The sequence below is a fragment of the Drosophila montana genome, unplaced genomic scaffold (genome assembly GCF_035044405.1).
Source record: "Drosophila montana isolate Dmon_TW-CO22-7 unplaced genomic scaffold, ASM3504440v1 contig_402_1, whole genome shotgun sequence".
Lineage (NCBI taxonomy): Eukaryota > Metazoa > Arthropoda > Insecta > Diptera > Drosophilidae > Drosophila > Drosophila montana.
Window position 1 is genome coordinate 2,888,438 of NW_026998739.1, and position 25,351 is coordinate 2,913,788.

At 39.2% G+C, this 25,351-nt stretch overlaps 3 protein-coding genes across 6 annotated transcripts; 2 read left to right on the plus strand and 1 right to left on the minus strand.

Moving 5' to 3' along the window:
• Positions 1 to 548: 548 nt before the first annotated feature.
• Positions 549 to 8,644, minus strand: IP3K1 (inositol-trisphosphate 3-kinase-like protein). Of its 4 annotated transcripts, none has more exons than XM_064697683.1 (4): positions 7,960 to 8,644; positions 2,818 to 2,958; positions 1,863 to 1,972; positions 549 to 1,788 (listed from the first exon to the last, which is right to left on the minus strand). In XM_064697683.1, exons 1-4 carry the CDS (start codon positions 8,263 to 8,265, stop codon positions 969 to 971), a joined length of 1,377 nt encoding a protein of 458 aa, XP_064553753.1. In that variant the 5' UTR covers positions 8,266 to 8,644; the 3' UTR covers positions 549 to 968. The 4 variants fall into 4 exon arrangements, with proteins under 4 accessions (XP_064553753.1, XP_064553755.1, XP_064553754.1 ...); XM_064697685.1 differs by lacking the exon at positions 7,960 to 8,644 and adding an exon at positions 3,627 to 3,732; XM_064697684.1 differs by lacking the exon at positions 2,818 to 2,958.
• Positions 8,645 to 19,430: 10,786 nt separating this feature from the next.
• Positions 19,431 to 21,942, plus strand: ppk11 (pickpocket 11). Its single transcript, XM_064698150.1, has 4 exons — positions 19,431 to 20,812; positions 21,109 to 21,241; positions 21,303 to 21,409; positions 21,770 to 21,942. Exons 1-4 carry the CDS (start codon positions 19,546 to 19,548, stop codon positions 21,940 to 21,942), a joined length of 1,680 nt encoding a protein of 559 aa, XP_064554220.1. The 5' UTR covers positions 19,431 to 19,545.
• LOC135439428 (pickpocket protein 11) lies at positions 21,911 to 24,522 on the plus strand. Its single transcript, XM_064698152.1, has 6 exons — positions 21,911 to 22,480; positions 22,548 to 22,850; positions 23,000 to 23,463; positions 23,585 to 23,753; positions 23,816 to 23,916; positions 23,986 to 24,522. The coding sequence occupies exons 1-6, from the start codon at positions 22,014 to 22,016 to the stop codon at positions 24,102 to 24,104; spliced, it is 1,623 nt and encodes a 540-aa protein (XP_064554222.1). The 5' UTR covers positions 21,911 to 22,013; the 3' UTR covers positions 24,105 to 24,522.
• The last annotated feature ends 829 nt before the right edge of the window (positions 24,523 to 25,351 follow it).

A 25,351-nucleotide genomic window follows, 5' to 3' on the forward strand; every position in this document is an offset into this window, starting at 1 on the left:
TATTCAAACTTTAAATACGCGATTCGACTAAGTCGTTGCACCTTTTCAGCTATTTTATAAATAGAAACACGTAGGCAAATGTTGGGTTAGCAGACCTGTTTCTAATTCCGAAATCGTTTGATATTTGCGGAACTCAAATTTGGTTCCGCAACGTGCTCGGGCTTCAGCTTAAATCGATTCTATATAAGCAAGTGTTACTAGCATAGAATACTTAAGGCTTATTGGATAAAAATACCCTGAGACACGGCAGTTTCCATCCAAGTTCATGGATCTTTCGAAATGCCTGAAGCAGAAAGGTCTTTGGAAATCAGTTCAAAGGTGAATCGGTTAAAAAAAGGGTTAAATAACTGTTTTTCACCAATTTCCCACCCGACTTCGTGGAATTTTGTAAAGCTACGTGGAAATACGGATTAAAACTGGAAAACTTAAGGTTTGCTTCTGCGCCGAACGGAAAAATTATTCAATCGATGAAAACCATCTTAAGAAAAAAAACATAAACTAATACTATATCGTGGATATTGATGTATAGTATTTAGAAAAACAACAAGTTCAAATTTTCATCTTATTTTCTCTTGAGATTTTTATTACTTGCGTACAAATTGACAGTGGGTACATTTTGTTTTACGCTTTCTTAAAGTTAATACTTAATCAAGTTAAACCTGTTTTCAATCAAACAAATGCTGCTTGGTGCTCAATACTAATCGTTTGTTTTTATACATATAGTATAAGTGTATATATGTATATATATATATACACATATATATTCTCTACAAGTCCTGGTCTGGCGCTTAGTGTTTGCTTCCAATGTGGAAAATATTCAAAAGCGTCGCATGATGCAGGATTTGATGCAATGATTTTCTATTTCTGCTCACTGTACAAATTATAAATGGGACGTGGTGCAAATCAGTCTTATGTGCCTGTAGGTGGGCGTGGCTGTGGGCAATTGTGGATCCATCTTTGTATGGAATTTAGATCTTTAGACAGCTGCGATGATTGCCGCTGCGCGCATAGACCTCCTCGAAGGCATGTATCAGCTCATCCATGCCACGGAGCAGGCCCTCCTCGCGATTGCCAGGTTGCCAGGCACTGCGATGATTGACGCTCAGCTGTGGCGGCAGCTGTCGCGATTTGGCAAAGTCTATCAGCCAGGCGCCGACGCGCTGATCATCGTAGACAATAAATAAACTGGAGCCGATGATCTCGTGGCGACTGAAGAACGCCGACTGCTCGATGACGAGGCGCATGTGCTTGAGCCGCTTCAGGAGCTCCTTTTGCACGGACCTGCGTGCGGCCAGGAACTGTTCGATGGTCTGTGAGATTTGCTCGCTGCTGCGACAAGTCTTGAGATCCTTGAGCGGTGAACGTCCGCGCAGACGCAACGCCTCAATACGGAAGCCCTTGCTATGTGACGAGGATAACGATTCGCGGAAGAGCATGTAGCGCAGCTTGGTGATCGCCTGTGCCTCGTGCTCGGCGGGCGTCGGTGCACTGGCATCCACGGCAATCATTTTCTGATACAAATCCGGACGCAGCGTTTTGTTGCTAACCTCCGACTCGAGAAATGTGCGAGTGCCCAGCTTAATGTCCATCACACACGGATCTTTGAAACCCGCCAGCAGATCCTGCAGCTCGATATAGTGCTGTGAGTGCAGCTCGCGCAGTCCAAAGTAGCCGGGCACAATCTGTGAGGTTTTGGGCTCCTGCGAGATCATCTGATAGGCAAGCACCTCGCTGTCATCGATGCCAACGATGCGTTTGCGCACAATGCCCGTTGTGGTGGGCACAATGCTAAAGCGGAAAGAGAAGGCAAAAGAGATTGATTAGACTATAATTCTTTTGGAGGTTCTTTTTGAACTGCTTACCTTTCGGGATGCCCGGAGAGCTGCATCCAGCCGTGTGGCTTGGTTTGTGTCTGTTGTTGTTGCTGTTGCAGCAGCAAGGGTGTGGCAGGTGCGCTCAGTTCCAAAGCGTTCTGTAAGTGAAATAGAAATTCGAAAACATTATTATCATTATTTTTATTGTTTTCCGTAAATCAACCCCATTGGCCTTTAATATCGAGTGTGTCTGGAGAAAATGGACTAAGTCTTTAACTTGCAGATATAACAAAGTGAGATGAACCTTGATAACTTATGATTTAAAAGAACCAGTGTCAAGATTTTAATTAATATTTAAACTAGCTACGACTATTTTACGCTAAATATTCATGGCTAATCATTATTCCGATCACATGCTGCAATAAATCCGAAAATGTATTGAAACGAATTTTATGGAGGGTTCCATGGCCCATTGTGTTTATCAGAAGGGTGCAAAAAACCTACTGATAAAGAGACAATAATATTTCACACTCGCTGCGATATCGGGCACCTAGCGACAGGGACAGGTCTAATGAAATTGTTGCATCTGTTTGAGAACTGGTTTCATGAAAACAGAAATTAAACATTTCATATTTTCTATAGCATGTGCTGTGTGTGTGATCGGGGGCAGATTGAAGTGCTTGCCGTCTGCTCAAGATTATAAATAATCAAACAAACAAAACAAAAAAAAAAAATTTGTTTTTATTATATGCAACGTCCTCCTCCTCCTCCCTGCCGTTCGTTTATATGATTGTAATGTGAAATTAATGCAGGCAGCACGCCAATTGTTCGCTTATTGTCTGAGGCTGCAAGCAGGAAGCGTTTTAGCGTTTGTTTTGCCTTATGGCCGGCCAGTTAATATCGAATCGATATTGATTCGATCATCATAAAAGATCATCATAATATCAAAACCCCTTACGAGCCCACACCTCAACCCACCAGAACCCAACGAGCCGGTACTTACAATGGCCAAGAACTTGAGCAGCGACATGTGCTGTTGTGTCGTGGGCAGCGACGACTCCAGGATGCGCGCCTGGGCGGCTCTTTGCAGGCTCAAATAGTCGGCCAAGTTGTCGCAGTTCTCGTAGGGTATGGTGGTGAGGTGCTGTGGAATAGATCAGATACATAAATAAATATATTGACGTCAGTGCACTGCGTGAACCCAAAACGAGGCGAGCAATAAAAACAAACGATAGCAAAACAAAATACATTTCAAATGGAGACTGCTCGACCGAGAGATACCCTGCACTGCAGAAAATATTGGTTTCTTCTTCTTGTTCTATGTTTGTTATCCCATCTAGTACATATATGTATATAAACACATAGTCTTCATTCCTTGCCTGCCAGACTTAGAGCTACCCTGTACACAGCATTATATTGCGTTTTTCAAGTAACTTCCAATTTTTAATGCGATTTTTTTAGATATTGCCTTGGCTCGACTTGACTTTGCGATACCCTTTAAACTTTTGGGGTTTGGGGGGTATTGTAAAGCAAAAACCTGTGACTCAGTCGCAAAATATAAAAAAATTAGCAACATAAAAAACCAACCTGATTAATTATACAATCAGAATGCAGCAGCAAAGTGCAAAAAATTCTATTTTGTTTACGCTGCCTTCGGATCGTATATGGCTTATAAAACGGCTCGTTGTTTTATGGGTCTCTGCTCGGGCTCGGGCCCATTTCAATTCTCATTCCAGTTGATCGATGTGTGTGGCTCTTCAACGTGCCCCCTAATGAGCCACTTAGTATGCAAAGTTGAATGTATTTATCAACCTGTTGTTGTTGCTGCTGCGTATCCATAAATTGAGTTATATGCTTATAAGATGTTTGGGAAGTGCCATGGCTATAACAAATAACGAACCCGTACTCGAAATCTTTTAATTAATTTAACTAACTGTGAGGACAATTGTTTATCCACAGCATCTTTATATAGGCCGCCCACAACTGCTGCTGGGCTTTAAGCGAACTAAACCGAAGCCAAATCTTATCTGTTATCATTTAATTCTTATCAGCTTATCAGTTGCGATAGCACTGCGTCTTTTTCCATCACAAGTCAAGCGTCAACTTTGGGGCAATAGCATGGCACGAGCTAAGCTAAATTTTGTTGTTTTGCTCGATTTGTTTTTCGTTGTTATTGTATATTTTTTACGTAAGTTTGAAAAATTTGCATGAGTGGCAGAAATTTGTCACGCTTGCCCACGGTAGGCACAGTGTGCCAGCTGTCATTTACAATTGTTTTAGCACTAAATGCAAAAGGCATTAACTGGCATCTAGATATGAGTATGAATATATGGAGGGGGCCATAACCCAGCTATTGGTATAAAGATAATGTCTGTGGTCTGGCTTTAGATAGCGGCATGCGGCCAAGGTTGCCATGTGCAACAGTGGTTTAATAATATTGATAAGGGCTTTGTAAATATGCTAAGCATTTAATAGAGATTTGTATTTTGAATAAACAATATTGTATGGAAATTTTTTTAATTGTATTTTCTAGTTGATTTTCAATTTAAATAGCTTTAATTGTTGCCTAGCAGCAACGAATAATGCACCCAAGCAAACGGCCAATTAAGTTGGCTGCGACTGTTAAGTCCAGCTAGTTAAGTTGGTCGCAACTCATGAATTGGCTTGTTAAGTTGGCCGCAACATAATGAAACTGACTTCATACCAGCCACTCACTATGCAAAATGGAAATCAAATTTATGCTGCATCAAGAGATATCTCGCATAATTAAGAAACGAACTAAATTTTACTGACTAAACCAGTTTTTAAGACATAAAATATATGCAGCTCAATATAATATTATAAAGTGAAGTAATTAAACGCTAATCAATCTATGCGCGATGTGTGGCCATTGTCAATCAAATGCAGATCGAAAGCTATTAGCCAATATTATAGGCAAAAGTCGTATGCGAAATATTGTATTTTTAGCACAGAGTTGAATCTCTGAACTTTGCAAAAAATAAAAATAAAAGTACATGCAACAACAACAGTTAGCGGTAGGCACTTAGAGCGAGAGATTACAGAAGTTGACAACATTTAATTATAGAATCGTGGCCACAGGCGTCACACAGTTGCTTTTATGTTTTTCATTGACAACTGGAACGACTAGCTACTATAGTTTATGCAAAATACAATTTTAATGATATTTGGTCGGGGTATACGTTGAGGCTTGTGCATTTTTGCACGTACACGTTTAACGATTATTGAGGTCTAGTTTATTTAAGAGTACAACAATTAGCACACGGTTTTAAAGCCAAGTGCTAAACAAAAGTTCAGACTTCTGATAAGGCAGGCTCACATATTATTTAATTTTTATATATGTATGTTACTTAATTTATTGTTTTTTGTTTTGTGGCTGGAAAAACCTCAACGAAAAACTTGGCAACCGTTGAGAATTTAAATTTGTATGAAATGAAAATAACAGACGACCGCAACGATAATTAGTTATGACATTTGCACACAAATGCAAAATATTACAATAATAATAAAAAATTGTAAACCCATTTTTTTATTATTTTGTTTTTGTGTTTATTTACTCTAGCTTTTCGTTGCGCTACAGCGCGCCGCTGTTCACACGCGGCTTGAGTGCGTTTTTGTCGCACGTTTATAAACGCGTCCGTTTTTATTTTTAGCCAGTGTTTAACTAAGCTACAGTTTAGTAGTGTTTATTTATGACTACTTAAGATTTTGTATTGCCCCCGAACGAGCGTGTTAACTCAAAAAACCGAATGAACAATTTTAAACCAACAAAATATACTCAGAAGAATGAAAAAAAAAAAAGGTAAAATAAATAAAACAAAACATTTCTGTTGGCAAATTTATGCGAGTGACGTCAAAGCGTTGAGCTGTTAATTAAACAAATTCAACTCGCCGAATTTGTCAAATTGAAACTTTAAGCTTAACTTTTTCTTTTTTATATATACCCTGTACCAATTAAGAATGTGTAAAAAATGGACACCTCAGACCACAGGTAAAAGTTAAAAAGATATAGCCCTATACTATAAACCTAAATTTATTTAGGAATGAAAGAAGAAGTAAATCCAGCTGTGCACAGGGTATACCGCAGTCGATCACTGGTCCACTGGAGGACTCTTATTCATTTTGCTATTGTATTCAGTTTCAATATAAGCCTGCGGCGAGGCGACACGCACTTGACTTTTGTGGCAACCGGCAGCGGCAGGTCCCTGGCGAAACTAGTTTTAGTTTCTGCTAGTCCGGCTTTGGGCCTGTAGGAGTAGGTGACTCAGTTACAGCCTCCTTTTTTTCTAGAACACAACCCTGACATTCAATAAACCGGGAGCCCTCGAAGACGCTGTGTCTGCATAGAGAGCTCGCTCTGGGAGCAGCTGGGGGGCTGCTGGGTGACAGGCGGGCAAAATTCACAAGTCGCTTGATTTGCATTGACGTCAATGCATTGTGGCCCCCCCAGGGGGGATGTAAGGGGAGAGTTAGGGTTAAAAAATAAAACCAGTTATGGTTTATAAAGCATAACGCATTGTAGTTACGTTATACGAAACGAGGCGAAAGAAGATGATCGCAGGGCCAGCGACTGCGACTTAAACAGGTATATTAAACCTAATATATCATAAAGCAGCTGTCAACGGGCTGACAAATGTTTAAATTTAACAGTTAGACTGAATAAACTCAGCCCAACTGCTATAAAGCCAGCTAAAAGCCATAAAAAAGAGGTAATCATGTAAATTTAGACACGCCTCGCTAAAACTATAAATCTGCCAAATGCCTCTAGAAATAAAGAAAACTTTGGTAAATCCCATTAGTAATCTTCAAATTTTGGTAATCCTATGATTAATCTCTTTCCTTTTAATTAAAAACAATATGCTTTTGAACACTTGTGATGAGTCAGAGTGAAATTTCAAAAAACGAAAAAACAATAAGCTGAGCTGAGCTGTGACTAAGTAAGCATCGTAAGAAGAAAGGGTATTTCCTATGCTATGTCAACAGAATAGAGTATACACAGATTTGCCCTGAACTTTACTCTACATTTTGGCTGACAGACAGCCTTCGCAGAAGACAAAATCACAATTAATCAAGAAAACAAGCACCACTTATCAGAAGCCTTGATCCAAGCCGAAAAATTGTTTAAAATCATATTATAATAATAAAATTTGTATAAAATAAATGGTCTGGAGCTGATAATAATTTAGCAGCTGCTGACAGCGTGGGCCGCTGCACTTGACAGTTATATTTTCTATACAAATTATTCGAGTGCGCAATGTACACTGCACGAAATTCTCAAAAACTTGTTGAGTTTTTATTATTTTTTTTTAAATGCCATGATATCTTAAGCATATATACTTTGAGTGCAGCAAGGGCAAGTGTTAATAAACTGACAGCTGTCATAATTGTTATGAAAGGATGTCTATAAAAATGAAATAACAAAACAAAAGTGACAAATTGATATGTGGTTAATATAAAGAGAGAATAAGAAAAACGAAGAGAAGCGCTAAATAAAAGCCTTTCAATTGTTTTCAATAAAATGAATTGATTTGTTGTCGCGCAAGGCATGTGACTAAATGGTGGAGTCTAGAGTGGTAGCCACTGTACAGTGGTCGCTCGCATATTGGAACGCATCGGTTTTAGAGTTGACTGGAAGATAGTTTTAAAAAAGTCGCTCATCTTGTGGATTTCAAAATGTTTACGAAAATATGATTTTTAGACTCAAGGCATGCATTTAAATTTCCGTTCTAATTTCCGAGAGTTCACTGTACCATGCCTAAGAGCGGTCTTAATTAGCGCCTTTTTTTGCGTTTTTTTATTGCCATATGCAAATTGACGTTACGTGGGTTACTGGAATTCCAGTGCTTGTTTACATGCCGCATAGCTCGAGGAAATCCGAACAGTTGTTTCAACAACTGCTTAAGATAATGCCAGACATTGTTTGGAATTAAAAGGTTTAGTCATGTGCCCACAGATAGATTGGGATAGGTGGAGGGGTAGCTGCTGAGTCTTTGGGTCACTTTCTCTGCTTACGTTGCTTTCTACGCGGATGTTTATTGTCGCCCAATTGACGTCATAACCTCTCTTAATATTTTGTTGTTTTTGTTTTTGTTTTGCTCCCTTGTTAGCTTTCTTTTCGGTTACTTACCTCAGTATTACTGTTGTTGTCGTTGTTGTTGTTGTTGTTGTTGCTGCTGCTGGATTTCGGCTGCTGCTCTACATTGCCAGACTTGTTGTTGCTGCTGGGTGGCGATGATGGCGGCGTTGCCGTATCCAATGCAATCAATTTCCATAGCTGCTTCAGGCCAATGTTGTCGATGCATGAGAAACGCAATTTCTCGTGGGACCAGGCCATGGTGGAACGACTTCTCCTTGCCGTCGTTTTAGTAGCTTGTTTTTCAACTGTTTTTGTTGTTGCTGTTGGACGCTGCAGCACGGTTGAAGTCATAGTCATTTGGTTTTGTTTCTAGTTTTCCGGTGCACAGGGGCGGGTGTTAAAGTTAAGCTGTCTCTCGATAATTAATTTTTCGATTTATGCTCAACAGATTTGCATATTTTATTTAACTATTTTCTTGCATATATTTCCTTGTCTCTTTTTTGATTAGCACATTGCATTTGCGTTTTATCTTCTCTTCTTTCTTGATTTCACACTGCACTGTTTACATCTACACTTTGGTTGCTGCCTCGGCTTCAGTTTTATTTTTTGCGTTGGCCCGTCGCGAAGTCTTCACGAAACAAAAATGTTTGATTTTTAATTGATATTCAACGCACACGAAACGACATTCAGCTGTTCACGCGTGCTACTCTGTGGGGCGACTAACTGGTTTCGCCGTACGACGGCCAGTTTTGTACTAAAGCCAAGCACTCACTCATCGGTCGCGACAGCGGCAGCGCAGCGCTCGACGCAACGAGCCGATCGTCGCTCAGAGCGCAGCGAAGTGGAGCATGAGAGCAGATGATAGCAGCAGAGCGGGCGCAGCAGGGTGAGCACTAGTGAGGAACGCGAACAGTGGGGCAGAGTGTACAGTGGGCGTAGAGAGCACTAGCAGCGAGCACTAGCTGAGAAACATACCCAGTGAAGAGTGGGCATAGCGAGGATAGTTTTTGGCGGAGAGTCAGAATGCGGGCGCAGCGGAGTGTGTGGGGGAGTATTATTATAAGCAAGGGCGTGAGCATTGCACTCAGTTTGTTTTGATTCCAATATGAGGATTATGGCGCGCCTCTCCCAACATGTTTATACTATGCGAAAAGGTGGGGCGCGTTAAGACAGAAATAAACCAGATATATTACTCCATAAAAATATTGATGAACAATGTGTAGAAATATACATATTTAAATATATGTATGTTGTACAGGTAGGAATATTTGTATGTATATAGTTTGTGAGTCAATCGATTCTGTTCTGAAGTTAAAAGAAGCTGCATTTATTTAATATGTCACCTATTGAGATAGATAGAGGGATAATCATAGGCATTATATATAAAGATGGATACATCCAATCAAAGCTAAATGAAATAATAACAATCCAATATATATATATAGTGTAAGCTTTACTATAGAACAACTGCCAGGTCCGATTTATGTTCTATTCTTTGTCCTTTTCGAACAAAATATTCTTTGGTGGGCGGAGACCCTTTTGATCGGAACTAGGATCCTTTTTTTTTCTGAAGAAAAACTCTTCTTGGATCAGACAACATTTTTAATAATAAACAAATTGGATTTCTAAAACTTAGAACGAATATCTTCCTCAACGGGACTAAAAACTGGAAAAAAATTTTGGATGCCGCTCAATATATAGATACATATCATTCCACATATAAATAATAGATTCAATCTGTAGAGCTATTCTATAAATTCACTTGATCTCGAATTCATTCAAAGTAAAGGTGTGTCTGTGGTCATATAACGATCATATAACGTTTAGTTTGAGGAGTTGCATAATGAAGTTTACTTATTTACTATCTCCGATGCGTAGTTGCGATACGTCGCAGTTAGATAAGATGATATCGAAGACAAAGCTTATAATACCGTCCCGCATATGGCGCCATCTAAGGTCAGACTCAGGCATTGAACTGTCTGGAAGTTGTTTATCCAAAATGTTGAACTGCTCTCGGGAGTACTTGGTACACATCTGATGCTACGGCATCTGCATTGCAAATGGACATACGCTAAATGCGCAGATCTTCTTCTTGGAACACCTTTAGAGGCTATACGGGAGATTATGCAAACAACGCAATCCAAGATCTGCGCCAGTTTCTTGAGCTCTTTTCGCTGCAGGCCACGTCGGTTCATGGCCAACGCAAGGGAGAGTGCAAAATGCGCATATTTATGGGCACAGACGTGGAGCACGGGGACCGTAACCTACGTCAGACCCATGTTGAGTGACATACAAACCCCCAAGTTGAGTTTCGACATCGGCCGTCTGCAGTTGCATGCTCCACATGGCAGCCACATACGTCAGACGACGACCGGAGGCCCCAATTGTTATGCGTAGCCAATGGCAATGCTAATTTTCAACGTAGGCCCAGACTCAAGACCCTCCACGAATGCATTGAACTTTCCGAATGCACTGCAACGTGGCGTATGAGTAATGCAATCAGAACAAATCCAGCAACTGCACGTGACCGTAACCAAATACTATTGAATGGAATAGTTAAAACTCGAATAATTAAAAATCGAAGCAGCACAAACAGAATTAATGAAGCGCGTTAGCTATTCAAATGTATTGCTCCCAGTTAAATTAAGAAAATAAAAACTAAAATATATATATCGGATGGTTTTAGTTTTACGGATGCAAGCAGTTAAAGTATAAAGGAAATCTCATAAGGCTTTAACCTCTTTTGCCAAACTAGTTTTTAAAGATATAGCAGAAGGAATATATTTTATTTTCTCTGACATAGATAGTCTTAAATTTTCATCAATTTCCTTGGGTCATTAAACAGGAACTTAGATGGTTTCTCTTTATAACCACACTTTATAGCCATAGTTAATGATATAGCTATAAATTTTTAAAGACTTCAACTTAAATTATATAAACCCCTCATGAAACAACAGATGCCTCTAAACGTACTTCACAAACGACACTAAAATACCCGCTTGACTTTGAGTCAACGAATAAGCAATTAGTTGTATGAGTATTCTAAATGGCAATTTGTTGGGATATTCGTCATGAAAAGCGCAACAATTTCATTCAAAACACTCATGAGTATCTACGCTCCGAGGCCTCCCGGATCCCTTGGGCCTACCTAACGGTAACTGCAATATAAGTGCATTGCTGGGGCTGCATTTCAATTTATTGCAGCTCTATCAATCTCTCGCTTGATCGCTTGATTGAATGTCGTTTCCAAACGGCGCTCTCAAATAATCATCGCGCGCGCTTTTGTGGAAGTCCACGAGAAATGCCCAAGCTTCAAGTTTGCTGACGTCAAACGTAAATTTTGCTTGGCTTGAATGCGATGGGCGGGCCTGGTTCGGGGGATTGTGGCGATGATTACTGACATTTCTTTGTCATGATCATCATCAACAACAGCAGCAGCAGCGGGATCTGCGGGAGCAGCAGGAGCACCCGAGGGTAGAGCTGTCACAGCTCAAGTGGATTTCTGTGCGCATCACTGGCCATCAGCAGACAAAGACAAAGGCAAAGACAAAGAAACGCCACCAGACGCAGACGTGGAGAGCTCCCAGCTCAAGCTCCAAGCTTCGGCTACAGCTCCCACTTTTGCTGTACCCTCAAGCTGTGACGAGTGACGTTCGTTTGCCGCTACCCTTGCGGCGGGTATTGTAATTTGTTTACAAAACATGTAAACTATTGTAAAGAGCAAAAATTGTATCCCATTTTTGGCCTGACACAGAAGTTACCTAATCCTATTTAAGGAAATTCCTCCCGAAATTGTTAAAATTAGTAGAAAACCGATTTTTGTTTATAATCCGATAAAACTTATTTTTAAAGATCTCTTTGAAAATGTATTGCGAAAAGCCAGCTAATATTACATACAGGACCTTGAGTATGACCTGTCTCTATTAACAAGCTCTTTATATCTCTATCTACTTCTTTATTATATCCTAAAGATAACATGGGTCCAATCAGTCGAAAATGTAACACAGCTATGAAAATTACTGCAATTCCGATCCGATTATTTTCCGATTATAATCGATAAGTGTATTCAAGCTTCGACAAGCTTACTAAAAGTTCTTGCTTGTCTTAAATTATATTTTTTTAAATTTTTTATAAATTTGCGCTTTCGATTGACGCATTTGCGTGTCACTTGACTTTTTTAATCTCGCGACTTTATCGTAGCTCACGGACCGACAATCGCAATCGCAATCGGACTCCGACTCCGACTCTGATTCCGATTCATACTGACTTGTTGCTGAAATGTAACTTAATAGTTTGCTCAGGTAGCGCCGCTTCGCTGGCTCTTCCGCGCCGGGTCTTAACGATATTTTTTAGTTGGCTTTAAAACTATTTCAGCTATTGTTGTTGTTGTTGTTGTTGCTGGAAATACGCAGAGCTTAACAAAATGTTTGCTATAATTTTGACATGGCGCTCGTTATTAATTTATAATTCAATGACTTTACTGACGTCATAGTATTAGGCTTTGCGTTAAGCAACAACAATAAAAATATTGCCTCATTAACATGTTTGCTTTGTTGTGCGAGCGTCATGCTGAGCAGTGTGTGTGTGTGTGTGTGGGGGTGTGTGTGTGTGGATATAACTGATCTTTACCTAGAGAAAAACACACACAAAGTTTATAAAGGTGTGTGTGTGTGTGTTTGTGTGTGGAGCACTGGCGCCACAAACAATTAGATTGGTCTAGGGGCAACACCAATTCAATAGCAACAACAAATATGTACAAATTCTGAATAGATAATCTGTGGGATGCTTGCATTTTAATAGAAAACCGAATATATACCAACTGTATATCTGACTCGATATTATTTTAATATCTAGAAACAATTTCCCACACCAATTAAAGGCTGAAGGTACCTAGGATTATTTTATCCTAAATCTTTAATCATGTTTAAATCTACGAATTTGTTTTCTAGTTTTAGTCAAAGCAATTTTTGTGCTAATTATATTTCTGAAATTAACTGTTATTTCTTAACTTTTTAAGTTAATACGAATTGCAATGCCCTTGTCTGACGCATTTAATTATATAAAAGGTATTTATACACCCTATTAGACCATATTAGTGGTATTCCTTGAAGTAAGGCGATGCAATTTCGCAGTTTCAGCATGACTTACTTGTTAAGGCGAGGCTGAAAAAAAATAAGATTGTTTTGTTAATATTATTTATTTACATTCATTTTATTTACACAATATATTTCTTATATTTTGCAATCGTATATTAATTTACTTTAATTAGCTCAATTATTAGTCCGCATTTTTAAAAGGTTTTTTATCCAACTTTATATCTGGGCAATTAATTAACTATGCTTTTTAGACTCTCATTTGATTTATTTAAGCCAGCAAGAACCTAGTTTCTTCTTCCACGGTAAACTTTCTTAATTACCAGCTTTCAGCCAAATGATTTCTAGTTTGACTTTATCTCAAACCAAGCGTTGCAATAAATTTTAATACATTTACCCCAAGTCAAATAAAACATCAAAGCTGCGCTCACTAATCAATTGTCTATAAATGGCATCTCGGGTTTTGCCATAAACTGCGTTCGATTCGAATTTGTGTCACATGTACGCAAAACGGGATTGGCTGTAACATACGCATTTTCAACCGCAAAATACGTAAATCTCAGGCAGCTTCTGAGTTCCACTGGAATCTTTGACGCGCCGATTGAGGATCGGAGTGTGCTGCGTCATCAATTGGCGTTCAGGAAAAGTATACCAAAATGTGAGCAGAATTTTAATGATTTTGTTAAAAGATTGTTGACAAATTTCAAAGGAATTTTTTTTTAAAAAATGTGGACTGATCCACAACGTCATTAGTTAGAACAGAAAAGAAATACATATTTCTGCTGAAACTTCCAATTGAAACAGGCCAGACCTATTGCGTCAGTCAATAGACGATCGTAAAAGAGAGATGGAACTGAGATAGAACACACAAATAATTGAATGAAAGTTCTTGTGTGCATATACAAATAAATAAATGTTAATATTCATATAATTAGGAATTTTTCCGTCTTTTTTAATTTACAAGATCAACAACTAATTTGAACCATTTCAATACAGTAGCTGCACGTCTTGCCCCTGGTAACAATTATTGCTTATCAAATATAAATTTGTATTTTCATGATCTGAGGCTATCAACCTACTAAATATACCCTGTAATCAGAATCACAGGTAACTGGGTATAGTAATGGATGCAAAAGCAAAAAAATACGCAACTCTCTTTTCTCTACGTGGTAAGTTTTTGTGGGTTCTTCTTTGAATTAAGTTTAAGTTTTCTTATTACCAAAGAGCAGAGTTTGACAGCAGCATTTACAGGATATCTATCCGTCAAATACCTGTTTCGTATAGCACATTCCGTCAGTCAAGATGAATGATATTCGTATATTTATATGACTGTTTAGCATTAAAAATAGCGTAGTAACATATGAATGGCGCGAGCCATATTGATAAGCCCCAAAAAATGATACCCTATAGACATATATATATACCTATATATATATATATATATACATATACAAATTGTGCTAATCTAGGGTCACGCCCAAATGAAATGCTCAAAATTTAATGCCAGAGCTAAAAGCAGCAGCACAAAAAGTGAAAAAAATCACGCGAGCCAAATGTGCAAAAATACTCGTAAAATAAAATAAATCAAAAAAGCGCAAAAACGAACAACTTAGAAAAACAAAACGATATTATTGATGTGCGTGTAAACATTTTGATGGATCTAAATCGAATGGGCGCTTTGAAAATTAAAGCAACATTTGGCTCGCGTTCTAACACATCGATCGTAACTCACAATTCGTAAATAAATCCATATAGCCCACCTTTGTATTCAGAACGATTTTTAACAAAATTGAATTGCTCTCGACAACAAATATTTTCTTAAGCTTCATTTGGTCGGTTCTCCATACATGTCGATTGTTTATATCGAGAATAAAATGGAATTTCAATTTTATTTGTTTATCTCATGGAAATCGTTTAGTTGTTATATCTTGTTATTTATTTTATTAATTTAAGGTAAGGACTCAAAGAGTAAGAACATAACAATATTTACCTAGTGCAGCTACTTGAATTAAGCATTTTATTTTTATTGTGCGAGCAAAACAAAAATCAAAGAAAAACGTAGAACCGAAGGCTGAAGATCGGAAGAGAGAAACCTTGGTTAGCTGGCGAATTATATATCACATTTTTATGGGATTAAATATTTCTAGGTTTTGGCATTAAGTAAAGAGAATATATAATATAAACACTAGCAATGCTAAAAGTAAAGTTGATTACAAAAAATATTGATGTTGAGTTTTGTTTAAAAGTGTTTTTCTTAAAACAAAAAAAAAACTCTTTTCCAGGTTAGGATAGTTCGAAGTTGTCTGACTTCATTTGAGTAAAAATATCTTATTATTTCTCAGTATTGCATTATTTTGAAAAAGTTATAAATGTATATTTAAGAAATATTATAACAATCGGTAAAGATCGAAAAATTGTAGTAAAATCGCACTTAAATCAAATATAATCTTTAGTATGATCATCATATGTTCTGCTTGACACATGTTTTTCGAAGCAAAACTGTTTAGCTAGCACATTCAGGACTCATCAGCCCATTGAGAATCACAAAGAGATACGAGACTCTGCGTTCTCAACCTTCGACCTTCAGCATTGAAACAATGACACACGCTGCGGCTGTTACATGTAGAACCTTCGTGTACTATATAAAAGAGACGACACGTTCCACGAGGCGCAACACTCGCCCGACCTGGGTAAACGCTGACTCAGTGCGAGTTCAAAAGCCATTGGCCGTATAAAAGGAAAAAACAAAACTCTGAAATCGAATCATTTGCAATTTGCGTCAATTACACCAAAAGATTAGCCTCGCCCTAGATTCGCATAATGAGGCGCTACGTCTATATAAAACAGCGCCAGATAATACAAACAGAATACGTCGCTGGGGGGCAGCTAAAAAAAACAAAGCACATATAAACTGGACAGTGACGGGGCTGGTACAGGGCTTATCATCTTCGGGCAAAAAATAAAGTTAAATTTACAAGGCGCACTTCCAAAAATAGCACCTGGCTTGAGACGTCAGTCGGTCAGTTATGATGAGATGCCCGGTTTTTACCGTTGCCATGACGCAATATACCGATCAGTTTACCGTTAAGTCTGACTTAATTTTATAACTTGATCGGTTTTTTGTTATTTTAGGAATTTCGAACAATTCAAGTGCGAACGCACTCGCAGTTTTCCCACCTCGAACACGCTGAGATCAGCTGTCTCGAATTTCTTATCGCTTCAGCACATCGGGCACATTATTCTGTAATAAACGACTATATATGAATATACCCATCTATGTATGTATATAGCTATATATCAGCCAGACGCCAGCAGACATGCGCTGTTGGGGCACGTGGCTGCCAAATGAATGAATCGAAATGTTCGTGGAATATTATAATATCATTAGAGGCTACCTCGTGTACATATTTGGCCAGTACCTAAGGCAACCACGAAAATAAATCAAAAAAAAAAAACAAAGTTATTTATAATAAAATACAATTAATTAAAGCCATGCGAACGTCGATTCGGCGAAAATTTATGGCTTTCAATTTTTGATAGAATCCCAAATATTTGTCCCGGTCGGAAAGCAAACTTTTTTCGTATACAAATATTGTGAACTCAAATATTTGCAGGCCACTTAAGAATTTGATTTTGTGCAACGCTTAAAAGTATTCACTGGTTTTTTTATTTTGGAATCATCTTAAAATTAAGTAAATAATATTTATTGAAGAACTTTCTAAGTAACATTTTTAAGGATTCTTTTGGAAGCAGAAGGGAAGATACAGAGTTGACATAAAATAAAAAAGATTTATTAAAGAACTTTTTAAGTTGAATTTTGAAAGTTTTTTGTGGAAGCAGATGGGAAGACACATAGTTGACATATTATCAGCTTAAGTTTGAATATATATACAATTTTTTTTACTGAAAAACGAAGATTCCGGTTTAAATTTTAGGCATAGACTTAGTATTTTAACTACCATACTAAGTCCTAGAATAATTATTATAATATACATATGATATATATCATATAGCTATAATAAAATTAAAAATAACAAAACACTTTTTAATGGAAAACTCAATATTCGTCGAATCTTTCCTATTTGGTATAGCTATTTGGTATAGTGGTCTGATCCTCGCGAGATGAATATATGCCAAATTTCAAGATAACTTAAAAGCTCAGAGAATAGTTTGCTTGGAGAGAGGGAGACACACAGATCATCATGATCAAGAGTATTACAAGGTATAAAACCTTCTAGGTACGCTAATACTGGTTACCCAGACTTTATTAGGGCATACGGCTTTTTTCATTAGCCATATAGCATATTAAATATTTTACTACCAGATGTACTATACACACATAAAGTCCATATACACGAGTTGGATACAAGCAAGTGTCGCATCTTTTATCACATAATTACGCTCACTATATAACTGTTACTGTGTGTTAGTAATATATATATGTGCTGAACTTTGTACATAGATATCGGATGACAAGGCCGTTAATGAGTCGCCTTTTGCCACAGCCATTGACCAAACCATATCCAATTCTAACGCCCAATTTGCGCGTGACTTTGATGTATCATTTTTGGGCACTACGTATGTCTGTCAAGGTAGTGGGGTTTCGAGGGGCTACAGTTAGGCGACACGAGCTGAATATATAATATGTGAGCATTATCAATGCCTTTCGGCTTTCAAAGAGATAATGGTGCATTGTGTGGGAGGGGTAGTTGGGTGGGTGTGTGCACAGTTCAAATAACAACAAGAACAACAATAAACTCATTAGTTAAACAATGCATTATAACAACAACAACAACAACAACAACAACAATTGCTTCTGTGTCCAACTGTTCTATAGGAATAGGAAACAATATTTTGTTGTAAACAATTTCCTATTATTATTTATTTGTTATGCTTATCGCTGGGGTAGCTCTCGGTAGCTACCCACATATAAACAAATGCTTAATTGTTTTCTTTTTTCTTTCCCCTTTTTTTTGCTTTGTTTATTTTCTACAGGTGTGAAGGTAACAATCGTACTGATTATATATGGCTGATATAGGTAATCAGCCTCCAGCTCGACCAAGAGCAACGATTGATAGCGAAATGTAAAACAGCTGAAGGGCGTAACAGAGCACATTTAATGAGATGGGCGTAACGCTAACGATTTCGAATTGAGGCACTGGGAAAAACATATATAAAGCAAATGAATTGGGAAAATTGGAAATAGATAGTTAAAGAAAGTAAAACAGAGTGTAAGCGAGATTTATTCTAAGGCAGACCTAATAAAAAGAAAAGTGAATCTACTAAATAGGCATTAAAGGAGACATCATCAAGTCCAACGAATGTGCTTGGTGTGATTCACGGTTGAAGGCAATGCCTCGCCTTCTGTTCGTAAACTTAATTTTTAATAGCACAATTAAATTTATTATAAATAAGAAATAAGTATTTTAATCTTGTCAAAAAACTTTTAACGGCGAGAAGGATACAACCCCATCCCCATAAAGTATAGATATTTAGATCAGCATCAATAGACAGGTTGATATAGCCATGTCCGTCCGTCCGTATGTGTGATTTCAGTTTTTAGACTATCGTCTTGAAACTTTGCATAGATCCGTCTTTTTGTTGCAGACATACAAATATTGAAAATGGCCGGATCATATAGCTGGCACTATATCATATAGCTGGCACTATACCATATAGCTGGCAAAGGAAACTCTGTAATTATTAGTTTCACTTTGCTGCTCACTATGCAAAATCTTATCAACATCGGGCCACTATATCATATAGCGTCAAGGCATCTTGTTTAACAAGATATCTTAACCAAACTCGGCGTTTATTACTTAAGCTATGCTGCTTATATAAGAGCTAGGTCGTATCAACGTCTAGCTAATATATTATATAGCGCTATAGGAAGAATGGGTCGAGAAAGTTGTTTTTGAATGGCAAATTATTCTGTTTTCCAAGATGTTTTTGTTATCAAACTTAGCATTTACGAGCATGACTACAAGCATATTAAATCTTCGGCGTGCCGATGATATCCTTACTTTTTCGTTCAAAGTCTAAAAATGAAACTCACTTTAGATTCAAGTGTTTTGCAATTATATTTTCGATTTTCCAAATAAAGATATAATTTGAGCCAAACTATCTTTTTCAAAAAATATGTATCGGTTCAGAGTTCGGATTGCCTGTTCTTTTGTTAAAAACTAATTTACAATCTTGGTATATATGTATGTATATATATATATAATCTTAATTGGGTTATCCGAGGTTTATTACATCTTCCTACTTTATCCCGTTTGGATAGACAGACGAACACATATGCTTGATTGACTAAGCTGGTAAGATTATCGATCAATCATATATATAAGAATATTCCTTAAAGGGACAGAGGTACATTCTTCTTCCACATGAATTTGCAAAACTATAATTTAATCTCTTTCAGACATATGCTATAGGTACTGAATATATGAAAAGCTAATCAACTGATATAGAAGAAACTGTTAATTCACTGAGGAAGAGAATTAAGTGTTAATATAATTATACAACAGCTAATATAACATTAAACATGGCAAGTGCTCCAAGCGAGGCGCCTCCACAGCCCATTTATCTAATCAACTATGAGAGCTATCTGCGACCCAGGCAGCCGCACAAGATAACGCCGCTACAATGCTTCGATAGGCCGCAAAAACCGAAATCTAGATGTAATAAACTCTACAAAACTCTCCGCAGACTTAAGCTATTCAGATGGTGGCGCAATCAGCGTGCCCAAGTCTCCAAAAGACTTGATCAACTGCCGCTGCCAAGTTTTCTGAGCTTTCTGCGCGCCCGCCACGATGATGGTCTATGCAAAACCAAGACCGGCTTTGAGATCTATTGCGAAATGTCGAGCATACATGGATTTCATATATTCGTGGCCGCCAAGACATGGCAGCGTGTGCTCTGGTGGCTGCTCATCTGCACGGCGCTCTTACTATCGCTCCTTGTGCTGACCATGTCATATAGCCTGTCGGCGGAAACGCCAACAATACGGTATATAGAGAGCATGTTGCAGCCCATGTCCGTACAGCCTTTGCCCTATCCGGCGGTGAGCATATGCAGCCTAAATCGCGTGTCCAGGCGGCAGCTGTTGCTTAAATCGAGAGAGTGGTCTGTGGCGCCACAAACGCTGCTGCAAGTGCCCTGGTTAACTAGACGCAGTTTGGAGCAGTTTAATCAGACTGGGTTAAATGATTTGAGCTACGCGAATGTCAGTTGGTCCCAGCTGCTTGAACAGCTGGCGCCACGGATCTGTGAGGCACAGCTCTTGGGCTGTCAGTGGCAGGGCTTGGCCCAAAATTGTCAACAGCTGCTGACCACCACCTGGAGCTACAGTGAGGGACGCTGTTGCAGCTTCAGGCAGGCGCCCGGCAGCACAGCTGGAGATCCAGCCAAAGGTTTGACTCTGCGCCTAGCCAGCCAGCTGGAGGATTATGCCAGTTCGCTTCATGCCGCGGCAGGTTTTCAGTTGTTGATACATGAGGCACATACAGTAATCCACGCAGCCACACAACGCCTGCTGGTGCCCAGAGGTACGGAGGCACAACTCATGCTGAAGCCGTACAGTACATATGCCACGCCCTATTTAGGCGGCTTGGCGCCCAGCAAACGCGGTTGTTATCTGAGCAATGAGCGGGCGCTGTTCTATTATTCTGTGTACAGTCAGGATAACTGCCTGGCGGAATGTCATAGCGAGAGAATGCTGCAAATTTGCGGCTGTGTCCATCCACATATGCCCAGGCGTTGGCAGTGGCCGCTATGCATATTGGAACAGTTCACATGCCTTCAGGAACAGGGTAAGCTTCAATTAAAGCATATCTATAAAACGCTTGCAGAAACACGTAGCTCAATTTATTACAGCAGTCAGTTTTTCTAATACATTTCTTCCTCTTTTGTTGATTTTCAATCGATCAGCTTAAAAATCATTCCCAAATATCTTTTTTAAAAATTCATTGAAGACGAATTACTCGAGCTCGGGAAAATTCTTCCCCTTGTCCTCATTTTTTGAATTACATATAATTTGGCCGGCCAATGCCGGGTAATACTCCCTAGTTGCTCCATATAATAAATAACTCTATAATATCTGCTCTAGTTAACAGCTGGGATCATTTGCAGAGCGTATGCGATTGCTTGCCATCTTGTCAATTTTACCGTTATGAAGTGCACAGCGATGTGGCAACCCTGGACGCCAGCTACCCTATGCACCAAGCTAATGATGGCTTGTTGTAAGCTTTTTATTATTAAGTGGGGTAGTTTATATTTATAACTATAATTTCCTCACTACAGCAAGAACTTTAATGGCTCGGACGAGGTGCTACTACGCATATATTTTGACTCGTTCAGCGCTGAGCGACTGCGATTGGATGTCTATGAGAATTGGCTGACTTTTATAGGCAAGTACAGTTGAACAGGGCTAAAAAGAACTCAACACAAATACGCAAATAAACTCAAAAAGCCGTTTGCTGGTAAAGTTTGGAGTCAAGGAAAACTCAAGGATCAGTTTCAAGCATCCTTGATCCTTGAGTTTTAAATAAATTCTGAAACAGCTTTAAGCTCAAAAGCGTGAACCACTGTATTTTCATAATAACAAAGAAGTTTTATAAGAGGGATCGTAATACACATGCTCTCACTCATTTGAGCATACGTTTTAGAAAAATGAATTGTATATACGTTCATTATAGTCACGTTCGCCTGTATCTAATGTGCGTTTATACCTATATTTAATGAAGTACTTGTCATTTGTAATGTGACAGGCACCTTTGGCGGCATCACCGGCCTATTTATGGGCTGCAGTTTCGTATCTGTGTTCGAGCTAATATTCTTTGTGTGTGTGCGACCCACTTGTAACTGGTTGACCAGACAGCAAATACGCTATCGACAGCGACGTCGACTTTTTCAACATCAACGAGCCGCAAATGGTAATTAGGACATGCTAATTAGCTGGTCAACCAAGGGCCACGCTAGGCCAGTTGCTCGAAGTACCTGCAAGTGTTCAACATGGCCTTTAAGAAGCGACGGATCTTTGACCTGCGCCAAGTGCAATCCGAGCAGCAGCTCACCAAAACCACGGAAAGCCACAGGAACAGCAGCCACACCGTGCACACACCCAAAACTGGGGCCAGTCGCAGGCGCTGGAAATTAAATCAGCTGCGACTGGTGAGAACTTGGTTTGTCGAGAGTTTGCGGAACTATTGCCAGACAACATCGCTGCACGGATTCAGCTATATTACACGCCAGGATATTAGCCGGAACGAGCGTTGGTTCTGGCTGGGCGTGGTCATAGCGGCTATTATAGCCTCCGTTTCTCTGGTACTGGTCTCGTGGTATTCGAACCGTGAAACACCCACGGTGACTGTCATCGAGAGCGCGCACTTTCCCACTTGGAATATACCCTTCCCGGCGGTAACCATTTGCAATTTCAACAGAGTGTCCAAAACCAAAGCGCTGGACATGCTGCAGCGCATGTGAGTGTGTGGATCAGAGGTGTCTGAGCAACTGTTGCCCCAAGCTCAAAGTATTTCTCCTTTTCAGGCGACTGCCACCCAATGTGACCAAGACGCAACTGCAGCAACTATTTAATTTAACATTAATTCCCACGGGCAGACTTATAAGCAATAGTTCATTGCAAACCTACGATAGGATATTGAATCTGAATAATATCACCCTGACTGAAATGTACAATCGTCTGTCACCCGACTGCCTGGACATGATCTCACGCTGCATTTGGAAGGGTATCAAAACGCGTTGTGAGAGCCTCTTTCAACGCATTGCCACTCTACAGGGTATTTGCTGTAGTTTCAACTATTTTGCTGCCGTTTCCAATAATTTTCCCATGTAAGTATTCCTGACTAGAAGAAGCTGGTTAACATAAGATACAAAGAGAAAGCTATTGAAACTTGTAATGCTTTGCTGTGTCTACAATCCCGTATCAAGTATCTCGAACAGGGCTCATTTACTAATCCTTGAAAATATGTCTGTTCTAGCAAAATCGCGTACCAAGTGCCCAAGCGTCCGTATCGTGTCACTGGCTGTGGCTTTCCCACTGGTCTATCCGTTCTACTCGATCCCTTGGTCGAGGATTATTATGCCACGTTCTTTAGCGGTTTTGGCTTTCGCCTGCTTATTCATGATGCATATAATTTTCCCGATGAGAACTCTGAGACCAAGGTAGTCACATCCACACGCGAGAGCTTTGTGCGCATTAATCCAGAATCAACCTATGCCACCAAGGACATACGCCAGATGGACTTGCGCTGGAGGAACTGCCTCTTTGGCACCGAACGGAAGCTCGATGGCCTGACACGTTACTCGTTTATCAATTGCATGTTCGAGTGCAGAATGCGCATGACCCTTCAACGTTGTGGTTGCCTGCCGGCCTACCTGGCGCACAATGCATCCATCAAGGTCTGCGGAGTGCTCGACTTTAACTGCATGATTGAGAGCAAACGTAAGTAGAAGACAGAGAATATTGTAAGTTGAGCTGTGATATTAACTATCAAGATTTTCCTTGGAAAGCCCTATCACATATAATAGAAATATTTTTCTATTATTAATTTTTCCACGTTCAGGTTTATTTTCTCGCGCCTTGGCCAATCTAGACGCGCCGCTTTCCGTAGTCCGGCAAACGAATAGTTTTCCGTGCAACTGTTTGCCCGACTGTGAGTCGAATCTATATGTTTCAGAGAGCACCATGGGCAGGCTGGATATAAGCTACTCCGGCAACAAAATGACCAGCAGGCAAGATGTTCACTAATATGCTTTACAGCTCTATAATCTGATTAAGCTTCTCATATCTTTAGTACAAATCAAACAGATAGCATATTGGTGCACGTTTTCTATAGCGACCTAATGTCCACCAGATATCGTATGGAGATCTTTCAGAACTGGCTATCGGCCTTGGGTGAGTTTACATTAATTCATCGATCCTTTGTTTATTTAAAAACGTTTCTTTTACTTTTACAATCTGCAGCATCTTTTGGCGGCCTGCTTGGTCTTATACTTGGCTTCAGCATTGTCACGGCCTTTGAATTTGTGTACTTTCTCACTTTTCGACCGGTGTTCAACTATATCAATAGAGAACGAGATTAAATCTAGCGAAAACTACTGTAAAATAATTTTGATAGCACTTTCCTCAACTAAATTATTTAGCTCACAAGAAATATCCGCTTAATTTATTAGAGCTAGATCTTAGGGGAGCCTTGATTTGTTCTAAAGACGGAATCCTTTATTTTGTCAAAGTAACCCAACCTCTTGACCTATTCTACCCTGGCGATCAGGGAGTCCAAGAGATCCTCGCTGACGGGCAAGATCTCTTAAGGGGGCATAGATGAGGGCCATGCGTACATCCTGAATCCCATAGACCCAATCAATGCTGGCACTTGTGGTAGGGTAGATAGCTTTAAAAATGTTACCACCAACATATTTTGTTTTATGGCACTGACTAATTGCGGCAATAGATGCATTAAACACTTGTTGATTGCTGTTAGGACCATAGGACATTTTTAAGCCCAGAATAGAATGTATCAATGTATCATACAGTTCATCCAGTTGCACCCAATAGTAATTAGCGCTGGCACGACCCTTGACAGCTACCTTTTCCTCAATTTCATCCATGGACTGTTGGAAATCCTTTATCCTTTGGAAATTCTTTATCCACTCCATTATGCACATAGATATCAATAGGGCGAAGAGAAGCGAATTGCTTAGCGACATGATTGTCGTTGACTTAATAACACAAGGTTGCGGAGTTGGCTTATATAGCTTTAAGACACAACGTACTCGATAAGCACTAATAAGTGTCCATTTAAAATCTTATCAATATAACGAATGCTTTAAATAATTCAAGACAAAAATGTTGTTAATTTTCTGAAAACTTACAAATTAACAACGTTTTTGTTAGTTTCTTGAAAACGAAGAGTTTTTCCACACATTATTTAAATTATTTGACAGTGACTCTGCAATAATGAGTTACTGGAAGTCTACAAATTGTACACGTGCCATTTAAGATCAACGTATCGTGGACAACTTGCATTCTTCGACATTTTTACGCCACGTTTAAGGGCATCAATCACTCTGGGATATCACATTCTGACAGCAAGTGTAGATAGGTCTACAACGTGATTCATTATTTGATTCCATGCAACAACATACAGCAGCAATGGCCAATTAACTATGGTGAAATCCAACTCTATAATCCCTTTTAAAGGCTTTCTACCAATTTGTATATTAGTGTTCCACACGTGTGTGGGTTGCCTCTGAGAGAAGGTTGTAAAGAGAGGCATGTAGGAATAAACTCTATCTATTGACAAAGTTCTTTGGCTGGCGTTCTTGGCTGT

What these genes read in the sequence shown, in the direction of transcription:
- IP3K1 (XM_064697683.1), bottom strand. Translation starts at nt 8,265, where the DNA reads ATGACTATGACTTCAACCGTGCTGCAGCGTCCAACAGCAACAACAAAA. An exon ending in TGCTCAAGTTCTTGGCCATT is followed by an intron (nt 1,973 to 2,817) that starts GTAAGTACCGGC and finishes TTTCACTTACAG; the next exon opens with AACGCTTTGGAACTGAGCGC. An exon ending in CTCTCCGGGCATCCCGAAAG is followed by an intron (nt 1,789 to 1,862) that starts GTAAGCAGTTCA and finishes TTTCCGCTTTAG; the next exon opens with CATTGTGCCCACCACAACGG.
- ppk11 (XM_064698150.1), top strand. Translation starts at nt 19,546, where the DNA reads ATGGCAAGTGCTCCAAGCGAGGCGCCTCCACAGCCCATTTATCTAATC. An exon ending in CAAGCTAATGATGGCTTGTT is followed by an intron (nt 21,242 to 21,302) that starts GTAAGCTTTTTA and finishes TCCTCACTACAG; the next exon opens with CAAGAACTTTAATGGCTCGG. An exon ending in GAATTGGCTGACTTTTATAG is followed by an intron (nt 21,410 to 21,769) that starts GCAAGTACAGTT and finishes GTAATGTGACAG; the next exon opens with GCACCTTTGGCGGCATCACC.
- LOC135439428 (XM_064698152.1), top strand. Translation starts at nt 22,014, where the DNA reads ATGGCCTTTAAGAAGCGACGGATCTTTGACCTGCGCCAAGTGCAATCC. An exon ending in CTGGACATGCTGCAGCGCAT is followed by an intron (nt 22,481 to 22,547) that starts GTGAGTGTGTGG and finishes TCTCCTTTTCAG; the next exon opens with GCGACTGCCACCCAATGTGA. An exon ending in GTTTCCAATAATTTTCCCAT is followed by an intron (nt 22,851 to 22,999) that starts GTAAGTATTCCT and finishes TGTCTGTTCTAG; the next exon opens with CAAAATCGCGTACCAAGTGC.